The following is a 21,540-nucleotide window of genomic DNA, read 5'->3' on the forward strand; positions in this document are numbered from 1 at the left end:
GGTTCAACATTAAATCCAGTGAAGATGGGAGTACTGTATAAGGACAGGGATTATGGTGTTTTAGTTTATGGGGCATCTTTAAATTTGTATAGGATGATAAAATGGATTAATGGAAAAGAAAGTAATTTGGTGGCAAGACTCTAAGTTAAAATATGATAGAGAACGGAATTTAACAAAACTGAATAAGAGGGAGACAGAATGGAGAAATGAAGAAATAAATATGTATCAAGAAAAAATGTACAAGCTAAGTATAGAAAAAAGACGAAGAAAATCGGAAATTATGGTATAAAATCATAATGCTAGCAAATTATTGCGTAAACCAATGGAAGCATTTGATGGGAAAAAGGCTATAAAACAAATAACTAAATGGTGTATGAAAAATGTAGAATGACAGGATTTACTGTGGAGATTACAAATTAATAGATTGCCAGTAAATATAAATATGCTTTATAAAAAATAAATGAAAGGATATGCTTTTTGTAATGAATTGGAAACTGCAGAACATGTTTTTCTGACATAGAAAAGAGTTAAAAAAAGTTATGGGAAAAATAAAGAAAAATATCTGAATGAAATATAAGATTTTAAAAGTAAAATATGGATATGCTTGAATATGGATTTATGAGGGTGTAACTAAGAACAACATTAAAGATCTAGATAAAAAAATGTTTTTTACTGTTTGAACTATCTGTCATTAAATACTGAATGAAATTATGTTTAATGTAAATTGGGTAATACCAAACAAAGTAAGAAAGATTAAATGGTGGTTGTGGAAAAAGGAGTGGGGATCCATATGTATGTGACAAGGAAATTTTGAAAAGGATGAAGGAATGGACAGCTGATATAAATCTCTGTAAATATGTGAATATGTTAACTTGCAAATATTTGTAAATACCTGAATACAGTAAAGGACCCTACTCTTTAAATAGGTGCCCTGGGATCTTTAACATTCATCTGAACTACCACCATCTCAAGCAGATGGTGCCTCGGTTTAACATCTCATCTGGGGGAATGGACCGTTAAGGATTGCAAGACCCCCTGCATTCTGCACTGCAGTGTCAGCAATCAAGCTACCTGGTGTGGGAATACACCCACAGTCTTCTACACCAAAGGTAAGTGTGCTAGCTGTTGTGCCACTGACACATTATATTAATATGTGCGCACGTATTTCCGTCTACATGACTCTTCATGCTTCAAGGTACTCAGTATTAACTATTTTGGCATGGAAACTGCTATCGTTTTGCCTTTAAAGAAAAATAAACTATAACTTGATATCATCATACCTGTCTGATGTGATCTGCAATATTAAAACGTGCTGAGCAAAAAAAAAGTAATCTGCAATTCTGACAGATCCTGACAAGATATTATGCATTTTTTTAAACAAGTTTACCTTTGCAACCTGTGCAACTGCATTAGCACCCAGCGCTGTACTTGCAATGTCTTCCAGTTTACTTCTTGAAATGGCAGAGATGAAATTCAAATAGTAAGACTCATACAGCTGGCCACGTAGATCCTAGTCAAAAGGAAGTAGAAACTATGAATGAAGCTGTAGACAAAGATCTTAGTCAAATCAAAAGGAAAACAACTTCAATATGCAAATCATAGAATATACACATGTTCCTTCTGAACTTCACTTATTAAAAATGGTCTGTATTCTTCAGAAAAAGTTGTACTAAAATTATTTGTCACTTCCAGCTTGTACATGCCTTATGAAATAATTTATATAAGTTATCTGTATTATTCATTAGATAGGTAGGCATGACTCTTATTTGTCCTTTTTCAGTCACAACCCAGGAAAAAAAACACATTGACGTATATACATTATAAATATAATGGATGTAAACGTGTGTGTGAATATATATATATATATATATATATATATATATATATATATGGTTTCCTATGAAACCATCGAATTTACACTACATCGAAAATGAGAAGATCGGGACTTCTAAATTGAAATTGCAAACCATCAGTGTCGGATCTTGGGCTAGGGGTGGGTAAGTGAGTTAGGTTAGATCTTGGGCTAGTGTATGCTATGTAGTGCAGTATAACTGTATTAATAACTTCTCCTGTATGTTCTGCACTTTCCATGTAGTCGATGTTTTTAATGTGTTATTTTTTTCTTTTTTCGTGATGTACGTGTAAATTGATGGGTTCATATAGGGGAATGGATATATATATATATATATATATATATATATATATATATATATATATATATATATATATATACAGAGCCACGCAGATAAAATTAACAATAGTACATGCTGTGATTATTTTAATTCAGAGCAAAGCCCCAAGAATTCCAAGCAGAAGAAAATATGAACGGTGGCTTTAAACGTATTAACATTATTTTTCTTTGCTTGGGGAGCACTATTTTAAAAATGTCTAATGTAACAGCTCCTAGGCAGGCACATCTAGCTTTCTTTTCAAAAAATGCTTTCAAGCTACTGGAGAAATAAATCAAAATTTGTGAGTGCCCTAAAGTGAGTCTGAACACAGGTTCCACTGCTTGGCCCATATCTCCACAGTGCAGGATGAAGGGAAAGACAGTTAGGGAAAAGGAGAACAAGAAACAAGCCATCCTACTTGGAATTACAGTTAAAGAAGTGGGTCAAAGTAGGACAGAACAGAAGTTGTATGATCAGGTATAATTTTAATGTACACAAAAAATGTATTCTCTTTGCATCAGTCTAGAAATGCAGCCACATTAAAGCAGGCCTTTATATTGTGCATACAGTTTCAATGAATGCTATTTCAATCAGTGAAAATAACCCTCAGTCAAGACTACCGATAAAAACAGAATGTGCAGTACACTGAGAACAAATTAAATATCCTATATCATCTAAACCTGCTGTAGAGCTAAGAGTTACTTTCTTTATTACCATGTCTAATTCTGTTACGATAATCTGTTTATCCATGTCTTTTTTTTTTTTTTAGTAAACTGCTTAACGATCCAGTCATTTTCATTTTTTAACTCTCTTTTCCTCACCATCTCTTTAACATACAATTTCCATGAATTTTGTTTTGTTGTTTTTTCGCTAACCATAACGTTCCATCTGTGTTGTTCATCGTCTTTCATTCATCACTGATGGGTTCGGTTCTGAACCCTCGGAACTGAGTCTGCCTTATAACCAAGCTCGCACCAGCCAAAAAAACTCTCGAGCTAAGTCTCTATCTAAAATGCCCTTCTCCCTGTTACCTCAGATCGAGTTTGCTATAGAAAAGGAAGTAAAGCCAAGGCCACTTCTGCGTAAATACCCTAGGGCATCACTTAGACCCAAAGCATCCCCCAAGAGCCTTTGGAGGGGGAAGGAGGGTGGGAAGTGATGAATGAAAGAAGATGAACAACACAGATGGAACGTTATGGTAAGACATAACTTCTTTATCTGATATTGTTAATCTTCTTTCCATTCATCACTGATGGGACAGAATCCCAAGCTACCTTGAGATCCATGGGTGGCCCTTATGGAAGAACATTCCTGAGTACCATTGAGCCGAAGGCAGCTCTCTCTCTGGAGACCAAGTCCAATTTGTAATGATTGATAAAGGTATGAGGCTTAGCCCAAGTAGCTGCTGCGCAGATGTCATCCATGGAAGCCCTGGAATGGAATGCTATAGATGTTGCCATAGATCTAGTGGAGTGAGCTTCAACTTTTGGCATATTTTCATTATAGAGGGAATAGATGAAACGTATGCATTCCCTTGGCCATCTTGGCAAAGTAACGTTGGAAACAGCCTCTCCCATTTTGGCCCAGAAAAGGAGATGAAAAGCTGTTCAGATTTACGGATAGGTTTGGTCCTGTCTAGACAAAATCTCAATTGTCTATGCACATCTAAGGAGTGAAGGCAATACTCTCCTTTATTGGCAAAATTCGGAAAAAAGACTGGTAGATCAATGGTCTGGTTAATGGAGTATTCAGAAACAACTTTGGGAAGAAAGGATGGATTCGTCCGAAGTGATACTCTGTCTTTATAAAAGACCAGATAGGGCCTCTTGATACACAATACCTGCAGCTCCGAGACTCTTCTGGCAGAGGTAATGGCTACCAAGAACAAGGATTTCCAAGACAAAAACTTTAGGTCACACTTCGCAGCAGGTTTGATGGGTTTTTGGATCAAAGACTGAAGTACTAGAGAGAGGTTCCATGGTTCCACGGGCTGTATGACTGGAGGACTGATATGAGAGGTCCCTTGGAGAAAAGCCTTGCAAAGGTGCAAAGAGATAAGAGGGGTGCCATCTATACCATTGTGGAAATTGCCACTAGATGCACTCGTACCACACAGGCAGAAGCTCCATTATCAAAAAACATAGTAAGTATTGAAGAACTGCAGTAACTAGAGCTGAATATGGGTCTAGCATGTTGTTCATAGAGAACCTTTTCCATTTATCCCGATATAGTCTTCTGGTGGATGGTTTGTGAGAGGCCAGAATGATATCTCGAACAGGCGAGGAGAGATTAGCTTGCCTGGCGACTAGTGGATGTGGAGAAACCAAGCTGTCAGCTTGAGACTGGACAGATTTGGGTGACAACCCTTGGGGGGTGAGCAATCAGATCTGATAAAGGGTCTAGAATCCACGGCAGGTATACTAGGTGAGGCCGAAGGAAGGGGAACCAAACTTGTCGAGGCCAGAATGGGGCTATGAGGCTCACCTTGCATCTCAACCGAAGAGTTTTCTTCAGAATTTGTAGGATCTGAGGGATGGGAGGATAAACGTAAAGATGTCCCATGGGCCAATCGTGGATCAGAGCATCCCTCAGTGACTCCCCCCTCCGGGGGATGTAAGTCGAAATAGCTGCTGCACTTGGTGCTCGATGGGGAAGCAAAAAGATCGCAGCAAGGCTGGCCCCAGATGCTAAAGATTACAGATGCCACCTTGGGGTTGAGGGACCACTCATGAGGCATACGAATACATCTGCTCAGTTTGTCCACAGTCACGTTGGAGCTCTCCAGGATATGCATTGCTATCAGGAAACTGTTGGAAGCCATCACCCACTGCCTTCTCTGGCTTCTCGTCATAGGGGATAGGATTTGGTTCCTCCTTGCTTGTTAATATACCAGTCTACTGACATATTGTCTGATTGAACTGCAATTGTCCCGGAAGGTAGAGTCGAATGGAAGGTCTGCAGTGCTAACAGCACAGCTCTCAGTTCCAGAACACTGATATGCAGGTGGGCGTCAGAGGTGGACCATGTGCCTTGGACAGTCTTTCCCTGGAAATGCCCCCCCCACCCAATTAGGGAAGCATCCGTGGTCACAATGGCTGTGGGCTGAGGAGGTTGAAATGGACAACTCCAAAGTTCTACGTCTGGCCTCATCCACCAAAGCAGGTCCTGTTTGCAGGAGTTGGTTATTCAAATCTGCTAATCGAGGGAGTGATAAGCAAGGGAACCACTGACACAGAAGGAGCCATTGCATAATCCGCATATGTAGCTTTGCTGGAAGCACTATTGGAATTGATGCTGCCATAGAACCTAGGGCCTGAAGAACTTCCCTTGCAGAGACTGTAGTTTGAGAGAGTACCACCTGGAGTTGAAGCCTCAATCGATGGAGTCTGTGAATTGGAAGTGATACCAGACAGGACTGAGTACTGAACACTGCTCCAATTAACTCTATTTGTTGTGTAGGGATAAGGTTTAATTTCTCCCACTGTATTGTTATTACCAACAATTTTGCCAGAGAGAGAGAGAGTATAATGCAGTGCTGCTACCAGAAGATGCTTGGTGGGGGCGGAAAGGAGCCAGTCGTCCAGATATGGAAACACCCGGAATCCTTTTAGTCTAAAGTGAGCTGTTACTACTGCCATGCATTTCGTGAACACTCTAGGGGCTGTAGAGAGACCGAACGGCAGGGCACGGAATTGATAATGACTGGCTCCTAGCTTGAAGTGAAGTAGACTCCTGGAGCATTTGTCCATCTTGATGTGGTAATATACATCCCGGAGGTCTATAGAGCACATCCAATCGCATTCTCTTAAAAAGGGAAGAATGGACTGAACCATGACCATCCAGAATTTGGTTTGGGTAACAGACTTGTTTAAGTTGCTGAGATGCAAAATGGGTTTCCAGTCCCACGTGTTTTGGCACCAAAAAGAATCTCAAGTAAAATTTGGCTCCGCGCTGGTCTGGTGGGACTGGTTAGATGACTTTTTTGAGACAGCTTTATAATTTCTGAAGCTGCTTCTTCCCTTTGACTGGGTGGAATGTCGGGAAGTTTTTTTGGAAATTTTGGCCGACAAGAAAGGGGGAATGGTGTAACCTCTAGTGATAATGCTCTGCACCTAATGATCAGTGGTGACAGACTGCCAGGCAGCTTGGTGCAGAGAGAAACTACCCCTGACTGCTTCCAGAGGTAAGCAATCGGGCTGCTCCTCAGGAGCACTGACAAGGCTGACCAGAAAAAGAGTCCCTGGAGCCTTGGTTACATGGACACCCTCTGTCTCTATAGGGGCATCTTCCTGAATTCTTACCCCCTCTGCCTCTGGGAGTATCACCACATATGGCATGGAAAGGACCCTGAGATTTCTTATGCCACATTTTTCTACTACTCTTATTCCTGGAGAAGGTACGTTGAGGGTTGGAAAACCATAGGCCTATGGCAGACAGGTTTTTTCCATCTTGCTCACACCTGGATAGTGTGGCCTTCACTTTGGAGCTAAAAAGGGACAAAGCTTCGACGGGAGCATTCAGAAAGGAAGACTTGAAGGGATCCGCGAGGTCACAAATGCGCATCCAGACATGACGCCTCATAATGCCCAAACCCACTGCTCTAGCCACCCCTTTGGTCACATGTGACAGCAACCTCATGGATGAGTTGGATATTGATTCCAGGATTACGAGCTGCAAGGCCACTTTGTCCCGGACCTCATCAGACAACTGTCCTGCAAGTGTCCCAGAGAGTTCAGGGATCAAGTCCCTCTGGAGCCTCGTAAAATGTGCCAAATAATTCAGGGACCATATAGCAAAGGTCCCTGAAGCAAAAACATGCTTCCCAAGTCTGCCCACCGCCTGGGACACCCTGTTGGGCGGGTGAACACTAGGAATTTCCTCAGCCAAGTCCTTTTTCATGGCGCCACCACCACCATAGCATCAACTGGTAACCCTTTGACCAAGGCGGGTTCTCCTCGGGAGGGGAAAGAATTTTGCCTGGTCTCCGAGGGATCACCTCAATGGAATCAGAGTTATTCCAAGCATGCTGCACAACTAGCTGGACAAGCTCGTCGGCAGTCGGGGTCACCCAAGAGGTAGAAGGCCATGCATGAAAAGCCTGCAGGAACACGGACTCCTCACATGAAGGGTTGGAGGGCTTCCAGTCACCTCTCTGCTTTAACATTTCCAGAATGTCTCCGAAAGAAACATCATCAGGAACTGACCGTGGGGATCCTTCACCATCATCGTAATCCATGTCTTCCATTAAGGACTCCTCGGGTGAGTCCATGTGCTTCCTCTTGCATGTCTTCTTTTGAGGGGGCTCCTTAGTGGGGGTCTCTGAGGAGGACTCAGAAGAATGGGTACCCTGAACAGGGGTGTCCTGCGGCTTCCTTGCCTGGTGTCCCGGGGGGGTGGTCTGTGACAGCTGTAGCTCAGGGGGTAAAAACTGGGGTTCTGACATCAAAGGAGTGATGCCAGAAGCAAGAGCCCTCTCCATCGCGTGGAGGGCAGGCCTGCCTGAAGAGGGATGGGTGCCCAGAACAGAGAAAGACAACCTCGGAACCGGGGTCACACCCCGCTCTGACGAGCCCGCCCACATGGATGGAGCCTCATGCAGGATTGACGTGGACACGGCTATCAGTGCCGAGGATGGAACTGAGGGGAGAGGTGGCTCCGTACCCCGGGATGAAGTGCCCATTCCCCTATCCCCAGATTGACGAAGGACCAGTTCAGAAGGAATGAGAGACCAAAGAGGCAAACTCGGAGCTGGAGTGAGATGCACCGTAGGTGCTGAGGTGATGGGTTCCAAGAAGGATGTCGGAGCAGAAGGCTTCGGAACCAAGATGATCGAAGGAAGAGTGTAAGATGGAGTCCATGGATAAGACAACCCAAGTCCTGCAGGTGGATGGGTCTTAGAAAATGAGGGAATCCCCCTGGCTAACAACAGCTGGTCTACAAGACGCACCATGTTGTGTTCCAAAAGGCTCCTGGTGGATCTAGTGGATACTGCAGATGGAGAGTCAGGGTGTTCAAGGAAGGGGCTATACTCTTGGCTCAGAAACAGATCTATGGAAGGGGAGTATCGGGTCTGTGGTGCAAGTTTTGCAGGCACCAAAGTCTCTAATTTCAAGACCAGAAGAGTAAAGGGGTCAAAGCCAGTGAGGTCGGTACAAATCTCGGTGCTGAAGTGGCACTCGGAGCCGAAATGGTCGGTTCCAAAATGGGAACTAGTGGTATAGTCGAAGGTGTGCCCTGAGCTGAATTGGCCACAGGTGCCGAAGTTGAAATAGGCATAGTAAAGTCTATGATCGGTGCAGGAGGCAGGACCAGTGCTGAAACAGGTGCCGATACCAAAGGTTTTGAGATGGTCTGAGCCGAAGAGGCATATTTATGCTCAGAGGATAACTTTGGGACCTTTGATTTCCCAGGCTTGCTCTGATCACCCAAAGGTGAAGAAGAAACAGAATGGGATCTCTTTTTGTCCTTAGAAGGAGGGGTTGAGACCTCCATCACAGAAATGGCCTCTGAGAAGGGAGACTTGAGTAACCCTTTCAGAATGACTATTTTTGCACTCATTAAGAGTGTGTTGACTGAAACTCTGGCAAATGTAACATGGAGGCTGCACCAAAAGGTGGGGAACTCCCAAACAATATACACAGTCATCATGAGAATCACTGTTAGGTAACTTGCCCTTACATGAAGTACAATGCTTAAAACCTGAAGTACCTTTCTTATCAGACATCTTGGTAGAAAAAACACCACAGGCAAACTGTATAATCCATCTATAATGAAGTAAATTCCGTTCAAAAAGTCACAAATATAACAATACACTGCATGTAGAGAAAAGAAAGGGAAACACCTGAATAAAAGTCAAAGCTAGTAGGTTAAACAGGAGAGACAATACCAACAATGGTATTGAAGAAATACCACAATGATAAGGGAGGAAAGGCCGTACCAATGATGATACTTGAAAGTTTACCAATGGTAACAATGGGTAACGGGAAAATAAGGTTAGGCAGAAGAAATGACATTTGAAATACTAATCGCTTAAAAAAATATTAAGATATCCAAAATTTTTCAAACAAATATCAAAAAAGTTTCACTTAGCTGAGAGCTCGGCTGAAACACGGCTTTAAGGCTATGTGGCAAACGAGATTTGAGGTAACAGGGAGAAGGGCATTCTGGGAAGAGATTTAGCTCAAGAGTTTTTTTTGGCTGGTGCAAGCTTGGTAATAAGTCCGACTCGGTTCTGAGGGCTTGGAACCGAATCCATCAGTGATGAATGGAAAGAAGATTAACAACATCAGATCAGATCTTACAAGGCTTGGGAACCAAGGCTAAAGAGGCATATAGAAGCTTACAGGGTTTTGGTATTATTAGGAGATACCTGAGACACAGTTAAGTTAGTTCATTTGGACTGATGTGCAGAAAGTCGCTGCAGTACAGACACTCAAGTATGAGTACAGAAGTCAGGTCAAATATTTAGCATTCCAGAATATTAATTATACTACTACTCAGGAGGAACGGAATATGAAAAATATGCAGACTATTTCAGATTATCAGCACTGTTATTGGAGACTGTATTTGGATACTGTTGACATCTACCTCCACTGTACATAATAAAGCATTCTTAACCAAACTACAGTGTTTGCAGACTTTATTGTTAAAGGTACAAGAAGACTTGGCACATAAAGGAGAGACTGGCACCTGTTCAGCACAGTTTGGGTAATTAATAGATAAAGACATTCATTCCAGTTTCTTTCAGTCATTTCCAGTTCATACCAGTATCCTATAGTAATATCAATTCTTTCAATGTTGAGCCATCATCGATTGGGGGGGGGGGGGGGGGGGCGGGACAATAGTTAAAGTAAGTCCCAAAATCCCATAGGAACCTTATCAGCAGACTACAGGGCAGCAGTCTTCATTCAGAAGATTACTTCAGAAAATCTACAGTACAGTCTCAAAGAACTTCAGACTCTCCAAGACACCAGCATAAAAGACATTATTCCAGGTAACATCAATGTACCAGAAAACTTCACCATCTCCAAAGAAGACAACAGACTTTCACATTTCCAGTGTGATGTCACAATTCCAAGAAAATCCATAAAAGACAGAGTTTAAAAAAGCTGCGAGATGCCATGCAACTTTCTTCAAGCAACTTCAAGGAATGTTGCATCTTTCTAGACCCAAAAGGGTTAGATCACAGAAGCAGACAGTAATAAGTAATGATTCACAGAATGAGTCAGCTTCTATCAGTATGGTTACAGAACTAAATAACACATTCTTGCTTATAATCTTCAGAAAGCAGTGTAAATGGTACAGCACATGCAATTCAAAATACAGCATTAAGTTGCAGTACTACAAATACAGACGTAAACATAATCAGTGTACGTAACATACAGATTTCCAGACAAGACATGAAGCAAACATTTGCAATATCTCACGTTCATGTTATTTCAAATACAGATTTGGGATTTTGGAAGTAGTGCCAAAGGACATAAGGGGAGGAGATTGGAAGAATGAGTTGGAAAGGGCTGAAATGAAATGGCAGCTATAGTACAATTCAAATGTCACACCAGGATTAAATGATTTTCTCTCAAGCCCAAATTAAAACATAGGGCACAAAAACTTTGATTCAATTGCATATATATTTCGATTTTAATGGTTATATATTAACAAAAAGAGAGTGTTTTAAATATGTCATTTGCATATTTTATTTAAATTTTAAAGTGATTGGTTGATGGGCTTTTAAAAGGAGTATGTTCAGTTATTTTCACAGTTCTGATGAAGTCCGGATGGACGAAAGCGCTTGACTGTGGATTTCTTGTGTTTATAGTGAAGGGTACAGTTACCTAATATTGTACATGCTGCCAACGCTGTAGATACTTTTATTTATATCGTGGAATAAACTGTGGTTCATTATCCAAGTGACTTCCTTGTTTTTCCAGCTAACAGAGAGTGTTCTTGGTTCCAGTTTTGTGTTTCTCTGTGCCATTTGTTTTTGTTAATGGATTTGGACTCGGAGGCTGGAAATTCATTGGAAATACCATTAAACGGAAGTGCCTTCTAATTTTATTACACATACCAACAATCATGTATACGTTGTTTAGTTTCAGATTAAACAATGATGGAAGATTCACGTTTACCTGTCTTTGAGGAAGACATTTCTAATGCTTCCTATTCAAATGTGCAGGAAGCAAATCTAGCTGAGAACAACATCTTTCAGCTAGTTGTAGCCTTAACTGATAAAGTTTCTAAGTTACAAGAAGCAGTTACCAAACTACAAAACCCGAGAATCTTGAGTGGTGACGCAGCGGACATGCGTCAAGAATGGGAGGTTGGTGAAACATCTACTGCGACATCGGTGAGGAGTTCAAAAAACCTTACAATTACTGGAATAACTTAGACAGCGGAATCTATTCCTTGTGGTCAAAGACAAATGAAACAAGTTACTACGGCTTCCAACAATCGTTTCCAGGGATGGTACAATGAAAATATTTACGTGTTCAACAACGTCCAGGCAACTAGGGAAGAAACTATGGACCATAGACTAAAAAACCTTGAACAAAAGCTTTTAAAGGTACGTAATTTACAATGTGTACTTTAAAGAATGTGTGATTAAACACAAAGTACCTAGGGGCCTGCGTGTTTATAAAATTCCCAACGGTCTGAAGAAGGGACAAAAAGAATGTGACGAACTACTAGATATGTTTGATAGTCACGGCATTGAACTGATGGAACTGATTATTAGAGTAAACAATAACAGAGTGAAGGAACTGATTGAAAAAATTAATGATGTTATTTTAAACGATTTGCATTTCGACAATGTTATTTTGAAATATACTGCTTTGTTTGATAAGACTGAAGAGGATGTAGAGGTTAATATAGAGCGTAAAAAGAGGAAATTAATAAGGGATGAAAGTGAGTATAAGAATAAGGTTGCCTACCCAGTCCCCAAATCCTATGAGGAAAATACTAGAGAAAGTGTTAGTGATTTTAGGAACCCTACTACGCAGGAAAGACAAGGTGGTTACCAATATAACAGTGAGAGAGAGAGAGATGAATTATGATAGTGAATAGCCACCTATTAGAAGGTCAGAAAGGTTGCAAAATAAGAGGACTAATTTTAATGGTACTAACAAAGTTTTTTTTAGAAGCTCCAACAGGGGGCAAGGTTTATCCTTACAGGAAGCAATATCAGAGGAGGAAAAACAGCTACAACCAGGTTTATATGAACCTACTGACATTATTAATTATTTTGGGGGATTGTTACTGTCCTACCAATGTTTCAATATTTACAATTATGCTGGCATCACTGTAGAAAAAATGTTTTTCTCCCTTCTAAGTAAAGACGTAAAATTTGTACCCATAAAGAAGGATGATACTGTTAATATTATAACTGAATTAAAAATGTTTACGAGAAAAATAATTTTGAAAAGCCCCTAGCACCTACATCCCGGTGGCTCATTGGAAAACACTGAGAACTGTGGAACCAAACAAAGGCTCTGTCTCGAGAAACCACCACACATCCAATAATGAATGAAAAGTCAGAGCGGAGAAGTCCAGGCTGCAGCACAGCACATATTGATAACGGACCATTAAAAGAATGGTCCTGCTTAATCTGTCCGCAATCACATTGGACTTCCCCGTGTAATGCGCTGCCATCAGAAAGGTTGGTAGCTACCGCAGTGCCCAAGTCATCATGCTCTCTCTGCATAGTGGTTAGACCTGGTTCCACCTTTTGTTTATTATGTACATACCACCCATGCTGTCGGATAGGATAGGGAGGGGACCCTGTGGGAGCGCCGATGGAGAGATGGAGGAGTACCAATTACCTGCCTCTCTCAACATTTGAATTTCTTGAAGAACTCTAGCAGAGAAAGCATGACATACGCTTCAAGTCTCTTTGCAGATGTTTTCGCCCCTAACAATAGACACTGACTGGCTGGCTGTGATGGGGATACATTTTATAACTGCAATCAGCATTTTTTTTTTTGTAAAAATTCCTAGGACATAGTACAGATACTTCAAAGGTATGACTTTACCACAAAACAAAAACACAGACACAATATTACTGGCCACCAAGAAGCCGAGACACACTGGCACTGAGTACTTAGAAAAAAGTTTAAAGAACTCACAAACAAACAAACAAAACAACGCCCAAAGCTCCTAACGCCCAAACTTGGTGGCCCGAAAACAATAAACACAAAACTAAATCATACAAGCAGCACACAGGGTAGGCAAAGGCCCTCTACTTAAAACGGGCCTTCTAACTGAAAAAGGCCCCGTACAGAAGAAGAAAAGTAAAAAACAACAAAGTAAAAACTAGTAAGGAATATTAACATAGCTGTTAATTAAATATTGACAAAAAACCCCCAAGAAACCCCTAAAATAAAGAAAAAAGAAAAAAAAACCAATTACTCCAGCCAGTCGCCCAACCAGCTTAAGCTTGTGAAAGCGTAAACATCCTGGGGCAGGCAGGTGCCATGCCAAGATAGATAGGGAGTAGACTTCTTATGTTTAAGGACAATACTGTTAACACAGGAAAGAATATAATAAAGAAAAAAAGCTGTTTCAACCCCCCCCCCCCCTTCATCCCTTGATAGTTCACAGTTTGAGAAAAACTGCTCCCAGGAGATATATGAAATGCAAGGTAAGAATAAAATTAAGCAACACAATTTAAATAGGGAGGAGAATGAATTGTTGACAAAGTTACGGAGAGATGAAGGGCTGAGATTCATGAAACCTGATAAGGGGGTGGTATGGTTATAGTGACTACTGAGGATTATAATGCTAAAATATTCACTATGTTGCAGGAAGACGGTAAAAACGAAGTTAATATTGCACACAGGAAAATTCAGTTGGCATTAGAAGATTCCTTACTTCAAGGAGTCACCAGTGAAGACGTGTTTGAATTCCTGATTAATAACAATCCAAAAATACCTATTGTATTCGGAATTCCAAAAACACACAAAAATATCATTGACCCCCCAATAGACTAATAATTACTAGTCAAAACAGCTCAAAATATTCACTTGGTGTGTTTACTGACCGAGTGGTACGGAAATCTTTGAGAACTGTTAATTACATTCTCAATGACTCCTGGGACTTTTTACGTCGAATTAAAAAATGAGTATTTTGATAGGGATATTTCCTTTTCTACTATTTACGTAGTAGATCTTTTTATGTCAATCCCCCATGAAATAAGTCTGGAATATTTTCACAGAGTCTTACTGGAAAGGACTTCCTTAAGTAATAATATGATGAATTTTGTGATGATGTTAATGGAGACCGTTTTGAAAAATAATTTTTTTCTTTTTTGCGGGTGAATTTTATACTCAGACGTGTGGCGTTGCTATGGGTACTAGCTGCTCACCTTTATTTGCAAGCCTGGTCATGGTTGGTTGGGAGGAACAGTATACACACAATAGTCCCTTTGTGGACTGCTGGATTAGTTACTTAAGGTTCCTGGACGACATTTTTATCTTGTGGAAAAAGAATGATCAACATGAAAACTTTATTAATTATTTAAACAGTTCCTGTGAATATTTTAAATTCACAGGTAATTTTAATGTTGACAAGACAGATTACTTAGATATCACATTGTTAAAGAATGTTGAAAACAATTGTTTTGAATCAAGGATATATAGAAAACCTACTTTTTCTAATGATTATTTAGATTTTAAGAGTAGCCATCCATTATATACGACGACGAATATTGTAAAGGGCCAGATGGTCCATATTGCGAGGACGTGCTCGAATTTAGAATTAGTTAAGATTGAAATGAGTAAATTGGTAGGTTTTTTTGTGGAAAGGAAGTACCCTTATGAGTATGTGCTACCTATTTGCCATCAAGTAATAAGTGAATGGCGTGTAAGATACAAACCACTGTTGGGTGCTAAATTACATGATGAAAACGAAGATAATATTCAATCTAGAGACGATTTTACCCAGTCAATGGTTATTACTTAAAGTGAGAGTAGTAACAAGATAAAATCTGTTTTTAGAAAAAAACTGGTTATTGTTCAAAGGAAACAGAGAGATGGAAGAAATTCTTGGACCAGAACCAACATTTGTGTTTAGGACTAATAACAATATGAAATTTTTATTAGAACATTCTATCTCCAAATCCATTACTAGTATAAAGGGTACGACGAAATGTGGTGCTTATGAATATTGCAGGTACATTTTGACATCTTCAGTAGTTCATATTGAAGGGACTAGTTTTGAAATAAAGTTGGCAAAGGGTACTTGTAATACAAGTGGGGTGGTATACATCGCCATTTGTCATACTTGTTTTCATTTTTACATAGGTCAAACTGGGAGGATGCTGAAAAAGAGGATATATAAGCACCTCTACGATATCAGAAAACAGGATGACAATAATGGGTTATACAGGCATATAAATATTAACCCCAATCACACATTTCTTTTTGGGATTTTGGAAGTAGTGTCAAAGGACATAAGGGGAGGAGATTGGAAGAATGAGTTGGAAAGGGCTGAAATGAAATGGCAGCTACAGTACAATTCAAATGTCACACCAGGATTAAATGATTTTATTTCTCTCAAGCCTGAATTAAAACATAAGGCACAAAAACTTTGATTCAAGGGCATATATATTTCGATTTTAATGGTTATATATTAACAAAAATAGAGTGTTTTAAATATGTCATTTGCATATTTTACTTAAATTTTAAAGTGACTGGTTGATGGGCTTTTAAAAGGAGTATGTTCAGTTATTTTCAAAGTTCTGATGAAGTCCGGATGGACGAAAGCGCTTGACGGTGGATTTCTTGTGTTTATGGTGAAGGATACAGTTACCTAACATTGTACATGCTGTCAACGCTGTAGATACTTTTATTTATATCGTGGAATAAACTGTGGTTCATTATCCAAGTGACTTCCTTGTTTTTCCAGCTAACAGAGTGTTCTTGGTTCCAGTTTTGTGTTTCTCTGTGCCGTTTGTTTTTGTTAAAGGTTTAGAGGCATGAGTATATTACAAAAGATTCTGGGGTAAACAATTGAAACAGCAAACATATTTGACAAAACAATTTTAACAGCAGATTTCTCAAAATATGCAAGGCAGGATGTACTTCTCCTGACATAAAACCAAGTGGAAGAAGAATCAGTTGAAATACTATCTCAGGTCCCCCATATATACAGAGAACATGCTCAGTTAGTGGGCTCTACCCAGTCATACCTCTCTCAACTGTACAGATTTGTGCCTCATATTTTTAGTCTGTTGCTCATAAAATTTATGATTTTCTGGCAAATTACTGGGATGATCTGAGGACTGCAGTCACTAAACAATGATATGAATTTGTGTTTCAGACTTCATACCCATCAGAAAAATGCATGCCAAGACAAATGCTGTTATTCTAGCAACTTTCAAAGTTTATAAGAACAGCATTTAAAATCTAACCCTATTTTTGGGGCTTTGTCCCCCCATTCTGTCAGGCTTTGCCCAGATTTTTTGCACTAAGAGTTTGAGAGATACGTACCCAGTCAGAAATGCAAAAACATAATAAATTATTGGTGAAATACTCTCTATCCATTATCGTATTACTTGTGTTTTTACTAGATGAAATTTCAACTCATTGATTTTAACTGTCAGATATTTAACTCCACAATCAGTAATCAGCTATAGAAAAATCACAGCAAGCATAGCTTCTATTTATCTGCTAGCAGTGATTCCCTGTGTGGGGTCTTTTTTTTTTCTCTACAGCTGTACAACTACTAAGTTAGCATATGTAATTAAATGGGGCGTGGAGGCAAAGTCCTCCATATGACAAGTTTGCAAAAAAAGAAGTTAAGTACTTACCATAATGTTCCATGTGTGTTGTCCATCTCGACCATTACTCTTACTGATGGGTCAGATCCGATCTATTGGATCCGTCTCGGCCATTTCAAAAGCTCAAGGCCTTCAGCAAAGCTTGTAGCCATCCTTCCTTACCCATAATGCAACTCCCTAGCTTCTTCAGATCTTCTTTGCCCCTAAAACTCATATAGAGGTAACAGCTCGTATATTATATATATATAAATATATATATATATATATATATATATATATATATATATATATATATATATATATATATATATATATATATATATATATAAAACTAAAACATTACTTCTGAGGCTATAGAGTCCTGTAATACTCAATTAGTACTATTCAGTCTCCCAGGAGGATAGGCATGGGGTATGAAGGGTGGGTTGTGAGAATAAATGTTGAGATGGACAACACACATTGAATGTTATGGTAAGTACATAACTTCTTTATGTGATGTCAATCTTGCCTTTATTCTCACTGATGGGACCACGTCCCAAGCAACTTGACTCTTGGGTGGCTCATGGCAGAATATTCCTAAGAACCATAGAACCAAAAGAGGCTCTACTCCCAGAGACCAAATCCACTTTGTAATGAGTGATAATGGTATGGGGTTTTGCTCATGTCACTGCAGCACAAATATTATCCAAAGGTTGCAGATGTGGCTACCGACCTAGTGGAATGAGCTTTAACATGAACAAAAACATGTTTGTTCTTAAAATTATAAATGTAGGATATACATTGTGAAAGCCATTTCGATAAGGTAACCTTGGACACTGGTTGGCCTTTACTATTATCAGAACAACAGACAAAGAGCTGATCTGACTTTCTGATTTCTGAAGTTCTACGCAATTAGACATGTAACTGCCTATGAACGCCCAGCAGATACAGTGAATATTCTCCTTTATTTTTGGAAATTTCAGAAGAAAACTGGCAGCTCAATAGATTGATTGAGGTTACTTTCCAACATAACCTTGGGTAGAAATGAGGGGTTAGTGCGTAAAGAAACTCTGTCCTTATGAAAAACTAGGTATGGGATCTTGGCAGACAAAGCTTGTAATTCCAAAACTCTAGCTGAAGTTAACAGCCACTAACAAGAGTGTTTTCCAGGAGAGATACTTCAAATCATAGGTAGCAGATGGTTCAAAAAAAGGACAGATAATATTCAATAAAATGAAATTTAGATCCCACGGCAGTGATTTTTTTTTCCTTTATGGAGGTCTGAGCATCGTAGTCCCTTTCAGAAATGCCTTACAAAGTCTGTTTGACATGATTCCAGAGACATTTTCTCCTATATGAAAATTAGGAATTACTTCCAATTGAACTTTAGTAGTGGCCACAGCAGTACCTTTATTAAAAATTTCTGCTAAAAATTCTAGGATAGAATGTATAGGTGCAGTAAAAAAGGGTCTATCCAATTACTACTAGCCCATGCAACAAATCTCCTCCATTTACCTCTGTACAATTTTCATGTAGATGTTTTATTGGAAGATAATAAAATATGCTTAACTGAAGAGGAAAGGGGAGGAAACCTGGTGATCAGGGGAACTGGAGCAGCCAAGCTGTTAGTTTGAGATTGTTCAGGTTGGGATGAGCCATCCCTGATGGGTGAGCCAGAAGGTCTGGAGCAGGATCCAGAATCCATGATTCATCCTGTACATGAGGCTGAAGAAAAGGGAAACAGATTTGTTGAGACCAGTAGGGGGCAATTAGAATTACTATCGTGTCTGGATGTTCCAGAATTAACCATTGTGTGGAAAGTAACCATTGAAGTATCCTTATATGAAGACAAGCTAGGGAATGAGGACGATCGAAGTAGACATTTTCCCCAGTACCTGGAGAACTAGTTTTGCAGAAGCTCATTTTATTCCTGATTAACAGTTTGATATAAAGGCGAAGATCATCTACTCTGTCTTGTGGAAGTTTTGCTATCAATGTAGTTGCGTTTAACTCTGGTCCTATGAAGACCAAGCTTTGACATGGCTCTAGAGCAGACTTTTCATAATTTATGGTAATACTTAGGGAGGAACAGAGTTGAAGAGTATAGTCCCTGGCTTGTAGCAGAAGATGCCTGGTCGGGGCGGTTATAAGCCAGTCATCCAGATACAGAAACACCCAAAAGCCTCGGTGTCTCAAGTAAGCTGCCACTACTGCCATGCATTTGATGAACATTCTAGGGGCTGTATTGAGACAAAAGGGCAGAGCTCAAAACTGGAAATGGATGTCTCAAAGCCGGAAGCGCAAGTACTTCTGGACTGCCTTTCCAATCTTATATGGTAGCATGCATTCTAAAGGTCTAAAAAGCGCATCCAATTGTCTTTTCCCAGATTTGCTCAGATTGCTGAGATCCAAGATAGGTCTCCAGTACCATTTTCTTTGGAACCAAAAAGAATTTTGAGTACGTTCCAGATTCTCTCTGGTCTGCGAGGATTTCTTGGATGACTCTTTTTCTTAGCAACTTTTGAATTTCTAATGTTGCTTCATCCTTCTGACTGGGTGGAATGTCTAGTACTGACTTGTTTACAGGAGAGAGGAAGTAGAAGGGAATGATATATCCTCTGGATATTATGTCCTGCATCTATTTGTCATTTATCTTTTGCCAGGTTTCATGCTGCAGAGACAAGAGATCACCGACTGCCTCCAGAGGTGAGCAATCAGGCACTCCTTCTGGAACACTGGAAAGGAAAACAATGCTTTTTTTAAGCATCTTAGCACATGCCCTAATATGTAACTTAATTTTTAATCCTAGAGCAAGTCCTACATGACAGTAGAGGGGGTGATTGGGAAACCCTTCTTGAATACAAGGAACTGTTGTGGCAGCTCAAGTTGAACGCAACTAAGCCTCCTGGTTTAAATGACAGTATTAGTATTATGAGTGTTTTGAAACTGAGGAGGGCCAAGTTATGATTTTGTTTATTATAAAAACTTTTTTAGATGGGTTGTTCATTGCCAGTTATTTTGGACAACATTTTGTTTTGAGTGGATGTTTCAAACTTTGGTTAACTTTTCATATGATTAACAGAGGTCTTAGAAACCAATAGTTCTTAATAGATTTTTTAGACATAAAAATAATTTTTTAAGACTGTTTTTAAGTTTTTTAAGCTTGTTTTGTAGCTTTATAAAACAGTCATACATGCTTTATTATGAGTTGTAATTTAAACATGTTTTTACATTATTTAGTACAATTTTTTGGGTTATTAGACATTGTATAATTTCACTGAATGAATGAATTGCTGTTGGCACTTTAACATCTGATTTGCATATTTTATTAGTTGCTATTCTAGTCACATGATTTGGGCTAGAAAGTACTTAAGCCTTGAATTTTTAATCATGGTTCATCTTGAAAAAGCCTGGTATGCCTCTAGGCGAAAGCGCTTTATGTGGAATTTTTTATCATTTCATTAAAACAGAGTTTTATTTAAGTCATTTTGAATTTTTTGTTCCTGTTGAGCCTTTAGATGCATCATTTTGTTCTTACACTGGAAAGGTCTACCAAAGAAAGATTCTCTGGAGGCCTGGTTCTGTGGGCCTCCCCTGCTGTGAGGGCAGAGTATTCCATTATTGTTCCCCTCTCTACCTATAAGGGAACTTTCACTCTGTGTCCTGCAAAGACCTTGTGACTTTCTGAACCCCATTTACCCACTACCTCTCTGACCTTTGGGAAAGGGTCTGGTAGGTGTGGAAAAATGCACTCCAACGGCAGACAAGGTCTTGCCTTCCTGTTCACACCTGGTAAGCGTCTCTTCAACCTTAGGCTCAAAACGAGAAGAGCCATCAAAGGGGCAGTGTTAATCAAAGAAGACTTGAAGGGCTCTGTGAAATCAAAAAGGCGGATCCAGGCCTGCCTCCTGATAGAAATGCCTGAACCCACCACCCTACCCATTCCATCTGCTGCATATGATATGAGCTTCATGGAAAAGTTTATGACTGAATTGAGGGTGAAAAGCTGAGCATTGACTTCATCTGCCACTGCATCAGCTATAGCTCCTTGGAGGGAGTCTGAAAGTTCCTTCAACAGGTCTCTCTATAATCCCTCTGTAATCTTGTAAAGTGGGTAAAGCAGCGCAGTGACCATAAGGCAAAGGTCGCTGATGAAAAGATGCACTGCCCATACCTATCCATGGTCCTGGAACCCTTGTTCAGAGGATGGATAGAGAAACTGCTCTCAGTTCCTTTTTAGTGGCCACCGCCTCGACCATGGTATCAACTGCTATACCTTTCATCAAGAATGGCTTGTCCTTTGGGGCAGTAATATATTTGTATGGCCTTCTAGGAGTAGGTTCTATGAGAGAATAAATCAAGAAACGCATCGGAAGGAGGGGTCACCCAAGAGGTTGAAAGCCTTCAGGTATACTGACTCCTCAGATGAAGGAAATGTGGACTGTCAGTCACCTCTCTGCTTTAAAATTTCCAGGAGGTGAAGTACCCTTCTGCCTCATCGAGGTCAATATCGGACATGACAGATTTCTCTGGGGAATCAAGATGCTTCCTCTTGCAGGTCATCTGCCGGGGGACCTCCTCAGTTGGATAACCTGGGAAGGTTTCAGAAGAGGGGGT

The 21,540-nt window shown here is 39.9% G+C and overlaps 1 protein-coding gene across 3 annotated transcripts in view; it reads right to left on the reverse strand.

The window, feature by feature from the left end:
- Positions 1–21,540, reverse strand: part of SCFD1 (sec1 family domain containing 1) — a 3,579,547-nt gene that overhangs the window by 3,187,030 nt on the left and 370,977 nt on the right. For all 3 annotated transcript variants that reach the window (XM_044073814.1, XM_044073812.1, XM_044073811.1), the window contains exon 5: positions 1,388–1,510. In XM_044073814.1, the coding sequence (XP_043929749.1) occupies positions 1,388–1,510 (123 nt within the window). The remainder of the gene's footprint in view (positions 1–1,387; positions 1,511–21,540) is intronic.

Source organism: Protopterus annectens, chromosome 6.part0, assembly GCF_019279795.1.
Source record: "Protopterus annectens isolate FY-2018-M chromosome 6.part0, PAN1.0, whole genome shotgun sequence".
NCBI lineage: Eukaryota > Metazoa > Chordata > Ceratodontiformes > Protopteridae > Protopterus > Protopterus annectens.